A 12297-nucleotide genomic window follows, 5' to 3' on the forward strand; every position below is an offset into this window, starting at 1 on the left:
GGAAGGACTGATGCTGAAATGCCAATCCTCTGGCCACCTGATGCGAAGAGCTGACTCATTTGAAAAGACCTTGATGCTGGGAAAGACTGAAGGTGAGAAAAGAAGGGGACAACCAAGGATGAGATGGTTGGATGGCATCACCAACTCAATGGACATAAGTTTGAGTGAACTCCGGGAGTTGGTGAAGGACAGGAGGCCTGGTGTGCTGCAGTCTATGTGGTCGCAAAGAGTCGGACACAACTGAGCAACTGAACTGAGCTGAACCATAGAACAGTTTCCATGCTTATAAAAAATACTTCATTTAAACACATTTTTTTCAGGACTAATACTAATGTGCCTCTTACTTCAAGCATATTTTAAACACATAAAAATTTGGATTTGCAAAAGAAAAAACCACACAGACACAATTCTTAGTCTTCACTTGAGAAAAACGAGTAGCTTTGAAATACGGATTTGTTTAAAAAATCACATTGTCATAGGTTTCACTATTTACTGTGCACAGCTCTCACTTCTCTCAGGTATCACAACATAAATCTGTGATAAAAGTGAAATGTTCGAGAATTTAAATCAAAAAAATAAATCCTACTGGAAGAGATAAAAGATGAGTTCACTCATACCAAATTTCACAGTAAAATAGACTGACTTATGGTAGATGCTTCGATCATATACACAATATTTGACCTCTCTGATACACAGAAATATGTGTGTAAATCTATACTTACACACTGTGTGTGTGTGTGTGTGTGTGTGTATCACCTTAATTCTAATATACCTAATGGGAATATTTTTAAAAGATTAGCTTGTGCTTTACATTGCAAGATATATATAAGGTTTAACTTCATTTTTAAATATTTCAACATAACCATATCTAAGCTTATAGAATTTCATGATCTGGAAGGCATATACTAAAATTATAACAACTGATATTAAGGAAAAGTATAGCCTTTAGCAATCATTTGTTCTATTACTCTCATTTTTGTTTTTAATAACCACCAATGGAAAAGAAAAACCTCTAAAAGCAATTTCTACTAAATGTATAAAGGTCCAGAGTAACTCAGAAATGGAACAAAAATTAAAGCTGAAAAGCAGAGCTAAGTTAAGCAGGATATTTCTGCCTTACACTGATGCTTACTGGGAAAGCTCCCGGACGTCCTTGCAGCTCCTCCACTTCCTTTATGAGATCTTGTATGCTTTTGTTACTAGGACGCTGCCAAAGGTTGTTTTCAACATTGCTTCCAGGATAACAAGGAAGAACACTGTTAGCAAACTGCCTGCAGAGAGGACATGTGAATTCTCCTTTGTCCACTGAGAAGCCCTGAAGAACCTGGTCATTCTAAAAGATGAAACAAACATACAGTTATATGATGCATACTTTTACAGAAAACAAGATTAACATCTCTATATTTTAGAGTAAATAAATAAACCAGACAGAAAAGATCTCTACTGCATGTCATAAAAACAAAGTCACTTAACTCTTGAGCTTATCAAATCACTTCTTACAATCACAGCAATCAAGCAACACTTGCCATCACCAACGAACTGCTTAAGTATCCTACTTTTCTCTCAGGAGGAAACATTCAAATAATGATGCTATCAATGTGAAATGTGAATTTAAGATAAAGAGTAACTCAAAAGCAGGTCACATTAAAGTGAATCATCTTCCACTTACACCATGCTCTGTTTTCATCATCTATAAGTGACTATTGCAAAGATTATCCCAGTGCTCATGTCACTGGAGGCAGAATAGACAAGCTTTTGAGAGTATATAAGCCTAAAAATGCCAGGCTGGATGAAGCACAAGCTGGAATCAAGATTGCCGGGAGAAATCTCAACCTCGGATATGCAGATGACACCACCCTTATGGCAGAAAGTGAAGAAGAACTAAAGAGCCCCTTGATGAAAGTGAAAGAGGAGAGTGAAAAAGTTGGCTTAAAGCTTAACATTCAGAAAACTAAGATCATGGCATCCGGTCCTATCACTTCATGGCAAATAGATGGGAAACAATGGAAACAGTGACAGACTTTTTATTTTGGGGGCTCCAAAATCACTGCAGATGGTAACCACAGCCATGAAATTAAAAGATGCCTGCTCCTTGGAAGAAAAGCTATGATCAACCTAGACACCATATTAAAAAGCAGAGACATTACTTTGCCAACAAAGGTCCATCTAGTCAAACCTATGGTTTTCCCAGTAGTCATGTATGGATGTGAGAGTTGAACCATAAGACTGAGTGCCGAAGAACTGATTCTTTTGAACTGTGGTGTTGAAGAAGACTCTTGAGAGTCCCTTGAACTGCAAGAAGATCAAACCAGTCAATCCTAAAGGAAAACAGTCCTGAATATTCATTGGAAGGACTGATGCTGAAGCTCCAGTACTTGGGCCACCTGATGCAAAGAACTGACTCATTTGAAAAAGATCCTGATGCTGGGAAAGATTGAAGGTGGGAGGAGAAGGGGACAACAGAGGATGAGATGGTTGGATGGCATCACCAACTTGATAGACATGAGCTTGAGCAGGCTTCAGGAGTTGGCGATGGACAGGGAAGCCAGGCGTGCCGCAGTCCATGGCGTTGCGAAGAGTCAGATACAACTGAGCGACTGAACTGACTGAAAGTCTAAAAAAAAAATGTGATACACCTTCTAACATTTCTAACAGTTGAACAAAACTGACTGGACTTGATGCATTAAGTTTATTTAGGTTTAACAGGTAGGGAAAAGATTTAGTTAAAATACTCAGAAAAGTGATAAGGAGGGGAATTAATTCAGCATCCCTTCAGATGTTTCTGATAGGAGGGGTAAGAAAAATTGGTTGAAACAAAGATACCTAATGCAAATATGCCTAGGAGGAAACTCTTGTTCATGAGATTACAACATATGCTAGCCAACCAGAGTTTAAGGAAGGAATCCAGGTTGCTACATCTGTTTCCTTCTTTTGCCTGACACCACCTTCATCTATTCTGCTCTTTTAGGCTGTTGCTATTGTGTATTTCTAACCACTATCTTACTCTTTTTTCCAGTAGTCTCTCTTGTTTTGCCACTAACCTAACGATTTAATCTCAAAATGTTTTTAATGTACTAAAAGAAATGCATGAATACTACAGTATAAACATTATTACTAACAAGACAAAAATAATGAGAAAAAAGGGTACAAAAAAGAAAAAAATGAATTTATTTGCCCACTGTTACAAAGATATTTGGGCTTCCCTGGTAGCTCAGCTGGTAAAAGAATCCGCCTGCAATGCAGGAGACCCCAGTTTGATTCCTGGGTTGGGAAGAACACCTGGAGAAGGGATAGGCTACCCACTCCAGTATTCTGGCCTGGAGAATTCCGTGACTGTACAGTCCACGAGGTCACAATAAGTTGGACACGATTGAAAGGCTTTCACAAAGATAGTTAATGACAATGTCCAAATGAAGTTAGGTTTCCCAACTCTTTAACATATTATTCATTCCACTGTATCTTGGATCTCAAATACTTTGGTCAAAGAACTGAATTCTACCTTTTTTACTTTGTGACATTCATTTCTTCAAGACCTTAAAAATCTAACACTATGTCTTCTTAAATTCAATTCTAGAAACACATACTAAACTGCTATCATGTGTCAAATGCTGTATCATGTGACTGCAAAAAAAGTTAAGAGACATTTTCATTTAAGCTACTGACGATTTAAAAGCAAATAGAAACAACAGTGTGATAAATCCAACAAACAAGGCTTCCCAGAGAAGGAGACTTGTGAGGAGTTTTAAAGATATACAAGAAGAGTGTACTAAAAGGTTTGAGACAAGGGTACTAGTAATTTGAAGGACATTCTTTGACAAGCTTCTCTGTAGCTATAATTTTTAAAACTGCTAGGTCTTCATCCTAGTCTCGAGTGAAACTAGGTTTCTTCCTAAAGCACCCCCAGAAGCCCTCTCAAATAGGCACTGCTCATTTTCTCACATCCCTCAAACACCGGTATCCTTCTCACCTCCAGTGCTGGCTCAAGATCACTATTCTTGCATTCCCTGTGTGGCTCAGGTCATTTAAAGAGATCACCGCTTTTCCTTCCTTTTTACTGTCATTCATTGCCCTTAATATCCGAAGACTTCAGTAACTAGATTCGTGTTCTTCATCACTCCAACTTTTGCCATCCTCTTATACAATTTCAATGTGCATGTAGACAACCAATCTTACATAGTTTCATGACCTCATCAGCTACTTGACATCAGCAGCTCCAATGGCTTCAACCTCTACTCTATCCTAGCACCTGTTACCATGACACACCCTTATCTTATAAGGACAAAGAACTGTCCATATCAGAAAATAGTAAATTCAAACACCTTACATTTTGACTGTCAACTCCTATCTCTTTTAGTCCCTCCCTTTTCCCTCAGTTTATATGGCCTTTCCTATCCTACCGCACACCATGATCTATCATTTTAAAAATTCTCAAGTTAGGAAGAAACAGACTCTGATGAGGGGAAAGGCTTCTTGGGATTTAGACAAAGAGTCTGGGATAGAGGAGGCAAAGGTTTGGAATAGTTGCTAAGGAGACTAGGAGAGGGAATTGATCAAAGACAGGTAAATTAATTGATAAGTAATATCCACAGTCCATGACCCCAACTGAGCCACTATTTTAAGAAATCACAGATGTGTATATGTACTAGTCTGCTTAGTTTTACAATTTTTCTAACAGTGCCAGCTACCTGGGTATGAAGTCAAAGGAGGTGTATTAAATGACTAGTATTAACAGCACAATGGACATAGTACAAGAAAATGAGGTGAGGAAAGTGCTAGTGTACTAGGCAAATGCAAGGGGCGAAAAGAATAGATGCTTTCAAATTGTGGTACTGGAGAAGACTCTTGCGAGTCCCTTGGACTGCAAAGAGTTCAAACCAAGTCAATCCTAAAGGAAATCAACTCCGAATATTCATGGGAAGGACTGATGCTGAAGCTGAAGCGCCAGTATTTTGGCCACATGATGTGAAGAGACTCATTGAAAAAGACCGTGATGCTGGGAAAGACTGAAAGTGTAAGGAGAAGAGGGCAGCAGAGGATGAGGTGGTTAAACAGTATCACTAACTCAGTGGACATGAATCTGAGCAAACTCCAGGAGATAGTGAAGGACAGGGAAGGACTAGGTAGGATGCAGTACATGGGGTCTCAAAGAGCTGGACACAGCTTAGCAACTGAACAACAAAGGACTAGAGATGCTGAGGTCAGAAGCAAAACACACTAATGAGGGTGAAGACAGAGACTTTGACAAGTGCTCTACCATAATGGTATGGTAGTATATTAAAGCTTACTACTTTAGAGCTAAAGTAGCAAAATCTAAAACTACAGTCATGGAAGTCAGTTGCCAATGTGAAGTAAAAAAATGAAATCCCTGAAGTTGAAGAGGTCAAGAGCTGTGAAGCTGAATAGTTCTAAAGACAATCATAATCACCCAAGATGAATTAGGATATATAAGCTGTAAAAAATATTTAATACCCTGAAAGACACAAACATCTTTATTGAACATGTTTCAATCAACTTACCCGTAATGATTCCATATAAGATTTATGGCAATCGATATGTAATGTGTGGCCACAGGTTTGTACATAAACACCTCCTTCCCAGCCAATTGATACTGCCAAGAGACAAGAACTCTTAAAAAAAAAAAAAAAAAGACAAGATATAATTAATTTTAAAGAAGCAGAAACATACCTAAACAAATCTACCTAAACCTCTCAATCATTTCATATTGTTATACCTATGTGGGCTTTGTATTTCTGTGATATAAAGGAACACCGGACTTGATAACCCTGAGGCAATATCTTTAAATCTGGAAGATAGTTTTACCTTCCAAATAATTATACTTGTAAAAAAAGAGAAAAATTGTGAATCATCCTTTCTCTACCTCATAAAATATAATAAAGTATACTGCCACTGGTTATTTTACCTGTTCTACATGGTACTGGATTTCTCTGTGACACCTAACCTTAACATCTGCCTTCTTCAAATGCTTACTTCCCTCTTGTTTCCTTAATGCCACTCTCTTTTGGTTTCTCTCCTGTCTCTTTAACCATTTGGTTTAAGCCTCCTTTTAAGACTTTTTTTTTTTTTCCTTCATCTGCCCCTTCAATATTTAAATTCCTCAAGGTTCAATTCTTAATGCTTTCCTCTTATTAAAACTATTCTCCCTGAGTGAACTTAATCAGCATATTCAACTATTCTCCAAGTTGGGTCTCTTGCCTGCATGCCAGATACAAATACTCAGTTGGCAACCAGAAATCTCCAATTTGACTTCCCTTTCACTTTTCACTTTATGCACTGGAGAAGGAAATGGCAACCCACTCCAGTGTTCTTGCTTGAAGAATCCCACGGATGGGGGAACCTGGTGGGCTGCCGTCTATGGGGTCACACAGAGTCGGACACGACTGAAGTGACTTTGCAGCAGCAGCAGATAAAATAAAACCAATGTGTCAAAAATGTTCATTTTCTCTATGAATCTTTCTCTTCCTCTTGGCTTAAAAACTCTACATCTGTTTTAGTCACCAAATCAGAAAGCTACAAGTTATTTACATCACATCCTTTCCTTCATACCACATAATTAGTTCCCAAACTATATGAAATCTATCTCCTATACAATTCATGATTTTGGCCTCTCTCTCTTTATTCCCACTGTAACAGTCAAGCCTATGTGATCTGTTGTGGAGGAGAGAATTCTTAAATAAATTTTCTTAACTCCATGATGGATCCTGCACACATCTTTCTAAAGTACAAATCTGCTCATGAGAATTTAAAAACTGCCTAAACATTTATATGGGTCTAATACAATAAACAATACAAAAAGGAACCCAGATTATATAAGCAAACTACATACCCTTTGGAAATGCATTTTGAACATTAATTGCTTTCATCGTCTCTTTCTCTTTAAACTTCTTCTCTGCTAATTCCTTCTTTTCAACGTATAAACAGTCTAGACTTTTCCTCCTAAAGTAAGTTTCTTTAAATTTTCATTTGGCCTCTGCCAAACAGCATTTCAGCCTGACCTTGAGTTTACCCTCTAGTGAAAGTGAAAATCATTCAGTCATGTCCAACTCTCTGCGACCCCATGGACTGTAGACTGCCAGGCTCCTCTGTCCATGGAATTCTCCAGGCCAGAATACTGAGTGGGTAGCCATTCCCTTTTCCAGAGGATTTTCCTGACCCACGGACTGCAGGTGGATTTTTTACCATCTGAGCCACCAGGGAAGCCCTCTAGAGTCTATAGCAAATAGATGGCCAAGTCAGGGCAATATCAGGTACGAGGTCTAGCATGAGTGACAGCACATGATGAAAAATCTGAGAGCCATCAAAACAGAGCAAACTATTAAATTTTACTTTTATGTTGGAAAATAGCCTATTAGATGACCAAACCATCTTAAATAATAGTAAACAGAATTCTAATATTAACTCAAGACTCTTCACGAGCTTCTGAAAGTTAAAAGCATCACACAGTATAAAATGCCTTTCTAGCCGATTAGAAGACAGCACAAATCAAATTCTCACAGCAGGTGAGCTGGTTTCTACTGTTACCTATCAGAAAAACAACAGGAGACCTGCTCATCTCTGTTTTATGTTTTGGAGCCACTTTAAGTAGAAGCAGATTTGGGTATTAGATCATTTTAGAATGGTTGGTAGGCAGCAAATAAGCTATTCTCTTTGACAATGTACTACAAAATATAATTAATCTTTCCTTTTAATACATAAGCTGTTAGTTTTAAAACTGAAAATAGTATGCCATTTGTCTATGTAACTGTTAGATGTCTTTTTTTAATTTGCTAAAGTCAAAAAAAGCAAGAGATCATTTACTAATAAGAGACCTACATTTCAGAAAGACCAACCTTCAATAATGTGCCCATCTCTGTACTGTTTAACACTGAAACTTCACCTCAATATTTATTAAAACTTTTTCCAGAAAAACATCTATTTCTGCTTTATTGAGTATGCCAAAGCCTTTGACTGTGTGGATCACAAGAAACTGTGGAAAATTCTGAAAGAGATGGGAATACCAGACCACCTGTTCTGCCTCTTGAGAAATCTGTATGCAGGTCAGGAAGCAACAGTTAGAACTGGACATGGAACAACAGACTGGTTCCAAATAGGAAAAGGAGTACGTCAAGGCTATATATTGTCACCCTGCTTATTTAACTTCTATGCAGAGTACGTCATGAGAAACGCTGGGCTGGAAGAAGCACAAGCTGGAATCAAGATTGCCGGGAGAAATATCAATAACCTCAGATATGCAGATGACACCACCCTTATAGGGGAAAGTGAAGAGGAACTAAAAAGCCACTTGATGAAAGTGAAAAAGTTGGCTTAAAGCTCAACATCCAGAAAACGAAGATCATGGCATCCAGTCCCATCACTTCATGGTAAATAGATGTGGAAACAGTGGAAACAGTGTCAGACTTTATTTTTCTGGGCTCCAAAATCACTGCAGATGGTGACTGCAGCCATGAAATTAAAAGATGCTTACTCCTTGGAAGAAAGGGTATGACCCAGCTAGACAGCATATTGAAAAGCAGAGACATTACTTTGCCAACAAAGGTCTGTCTAGTCAAGGCTATGGTTTTTCCAGTGGTCATGTATGGATGTGAGAGTTGGACTGTGAAGAAAGCTGAGCACCAAAAAATTGATGCTTTTGAACTGTGGTGTTGGAGAAGACTCTTGAGAGTCCCTTGGACTACAAGGAGATCCAACCAGTCCATTCTGAAGGAGATTCGCCCTGGGATTTCTTTGGAAAGAATGATGCTAAAGCTGAAACTCCAGTACTTTGGCCACCTCATGTGAAGAGCTGACTCATTGGAAAAGACTCTGATGCTGGGAGGGCTTGGGGGCAGAAGGAGAAGGGGACGCCAGAGGATGTGATGGCTGGATAGCATCACTGACTCGATGGACATGAGTTTGAGTGAACTCTGGTGATGGACAGGGAGGCCTGGCGTGCTGCGATTAATGGGGTTGCAAAGAGTCGGACACGACTGAGTGACTGGACTGAACTGAACTGAACTGATGCAGTAAGCAATCTTATTTCTTTTAATAAAAAGGGACTGAAAGCTGACCAAGAGCACTCAGTTAAAAGTGGTAAAGCCCAAGTTCAACCCAGATCTATCTGACTCCAAAGCTCAGGTTCCCTCCTTCCCTATTTATACGTAAGTGTCATAGCTCTCATATATAACACTTCCAACTTCACTAGTAAACACACTCTCTTATATGACTGAAATTCTACAGGTCAACTTATAAAAAGTATGCATTTGATATGAAGAGAGCAGAATTTATGCAGTTTAATTCTATATTCAGTAACAGTGTCTACTGGTAACAACTCTTTTTCTCTATGTGGTCTGGCTACAAAACTGAAATCCAGTAAGCATCCACAATACCCAAGCATATGTTAAATGCCCTGGAGAAGGGAATGGTAACCCACTCCAGTATTCCTGCCTGGAGAATTCCATGGACAGAGGAGCCTGGCGGGCTACACAGTCCATGGGGTCACAAAGTGTTGGACACAACTGAGCAACTTCCACACCTTCACACCTGTTGTTGTTTAGTCACTAGATCACATATGATTTTCTTATGACCCCATGGACTGTAGCCCTTCAGGCTCCTCTGTCTATGGGATTTCCCAGGCAAGAATACTGGAGTGGGTTGCCATTTCTTTCTCCAGGAGATCTTTCTGACCCAGGGATTAAACCCACATCTCCTGCATTGACAGGAGGATTCTTTATCACTGAGCCACCTGGGAAGCCCTGAAGGGATTATAAAACCAATAGAAAAAAATGGCCCTAGACCTCCAGAGGTCCAGGGAACACACTATTTATAAGTAAAACAGCCATTATGAAGTACACGAAAGTACTTATGAAGAAGAAATAAAACCTCACAATCACGAAAACAAAACAGATTCAATCCAGTTCAACTATCAGTTCACAGCTTTTTTTTAAAAAAAGTGGTTTTTTTCCTTAGAAATGAATAGCTTTTCTGACTGCAAGAAGAGATATGCTACTTTTTCTCTCCTTTATTAGATCTCCCCTTCCCTCAAATTATTATGACCTTAGGTTTGAGTTATCTTTTGACTAAGTTATTTTTATTTTCTATTTGGCCTTAGGATCCATCTTTACTCATTTACTCTAAAGTGATTCAAAATGCTGACATTAAAACCAGGATTACATCAGGAAAAAAAAAAAAAACTAAATAAAGTTGGCACTAAATTTCTGCAAAAGTAGAATTCAGCACAATTTTCTCCAAAATGAAGATATTAATTGGTCTCCAGTTAGTAAAGCTATATACATATATACACATGCTGCAGAAAACCTGAAGAAACAATAAAGAAAACGTATGAAAGTGTGTCTGTGTATACATATATGTATGCATGTATATATACAAAGACTTCTTATTTCCAAATAATCATTTCATTTTAAAGTCTCTGAAAATATACAGAAGCATTATCCGCATTACCTAACCCAAACTGCTTAATAAGGCCTAACAAGCCCTCCTAAATAGGTAACTTGAAAATTAGAAATACCACTTTACCTTTATACTGACCTTTATAACATGTAAAATGATCTTTTGGGTTACTGCATGAAAGACCATTATGAGCCCTATTTTACAGATGAGGTAACTGAGAGAGTGTTTGGTCAAGCTCACATTGCTAAGAAATGGCAGAATCAGAACAAAGTCCCAGTTTTCCTCATCTGAAATTCTTTCTACTCTACCTAACACCTCCCTATCTAGAGTTACCATCTCCTCCAGAATCCACTGGAAACATCCTTAATCCAGACTAGTGACCCACACTCTACTCTGACTCTTACCACATTAGATCAGTTACTGTTTATTCTATATAAGTATTCTGTCTGCCACATATCCTACTAGCTGCTTTCATTTAATTTATTACATCATGTACATCAAGAAATTATATTTGGAAATCTACTAATACACATTTTTATATATATGTGTGTATATATATATAACTAAAAATAATGCTTCATTTTATATTTTAAGTATTTTAAGTTATTAACAGATGTTACTTAACTCAAAATACAGCAGAGTCAAATAACAACAGGTGAAAGGAATTCCCATTTGATAACCCCTCAGGAAATTTAAAAAACAGTATCAAAATTTTACAAAGAAGTTAACAATGTTGCCGCTACTAAATAAACTGAGTTGATCTAAGTCTTATGAATACCTGAGAGCTGGAGCCACAAAGTACAAAGAGCCAGGGGAAAAAAATCCACCAAGTTCACAACAAGAAATCGTAGAAGCCATGATAAATCTGCCCTACTCTGCATATCAAAGCATCATGAGACTTTATTGTGTATCTTTAAATGAAAAAGGCAGAAGCAAAAATCTTCATAAAACTTAAGTGCCACATCTAAAGTTTTTATAACATGTATAAAATAATACATAAAAGTATATAAAATGGTAATATAAACTTATCATTCCACTGAACTGAATTTGTATATCTTATAATAAACAACATTCAAAACAAAGGCATAATATTTGAAACCTGAAATTTTTATGTGTTAACTGACTTCTATTTATTACTATCCACATACTAATTTTTTTCTAATAAACTTCCATATTCCAAGTCAGAAAGACATTTGGTTGAAGAAAAATATATAACTTTGGAGAGAAATATCCATCACAGACAAAAATACCATTTAATAAAAAGAATACTTACATCCTTAAAATAACGTTGTAATAATGAAAGCCTCACGTCATGAACTGCTGCACATGTATCCCAGGGGTATATCTGCTCCTCTTCAGAGATAGGCAACTTTTTTGGCTCAATGTTGTCACGACACTGCCCCAAAACTATATTAACAACAGAGATAAGAACCCGTTAAAAAAAACTAACGTGGACTTTATTCACCAAGAAAAGCGGAGTTAGTTACCATAGGCTTCTTAATTTTTCACTATTATAATATTTTTAAAGACCTAAAAAAAGTGATATCCTAATTTTCTTCTACAGAGTAAATAAACTTTTAATATGTGAATGTTTCTTTTTTAAAATAACATCAGGGTTGGCAAGAAGGGCAAAGTAAGCCTGGAATTGTGTGTAAAGAGCAAAGAGGTATCCAAGCACTGAGTGGGGACCTAAAGGAATTCTGACTAGCCAAATTCAAGAATGACGACGAAAACAGGTAACACGTTAATTGATTCAGGCAGGGAAGAGGAAGTAAAAGGGTATAATGTTAGACTCTCAGAATACCAACCAAGTGATTAAACGTGGTTAACATCACCAATAATGGAACAAACTATCACTATGAGTCTCTCGATGTGATGCAGTGGGAAGGAACA

The 12297-nt window shown here is 37.6% G+C and overlaps 1 protein-coding gene across 1 annotated transcript in view; it reads right to left on the bottom strand.

Annotated features, from left to right (window-relative positions):
* The window catches only part of UBR3 (ubiquitin protein ligase E3 component n-recognin 3), a 196147-nt gene that overhangs the window by 48105 nt on the left and 135745 nt on the right, over nt 1–12297 (bottom strand). Inside the window, exons 26-28 of the mRNA XM_068967177.1 lie at nt 11678–11811; nt 5517–5627; nt 1133–1333 (exon numbers count right to left, since the gene is read on the bottom strand). Coding sequence (XP_068823278.1) covers nt 1133–1333; nt 5517–5627; nt 11678–11811 — 446 coding nt within the window. The remainder of the gene's footprint in view (nt 1–1132; nt 1334–5516; nt 5628–11677; nt 11812–12297) is intronic.

Source organism: Capricornis sumatraensis, chromosome 3, assembly GCF_032405125.1.
Source record: "Capricornis sumatraensis isolate serow.1 chromosome 3, serow.2, whole genome shotgun sequence".
Taxonomy (NCBI): Eukaryota; Metazoa; Chordata; class Mammalia; order Artiodactyla; family Bovidae; genus Capricornis; species Capricornis sumatraensis.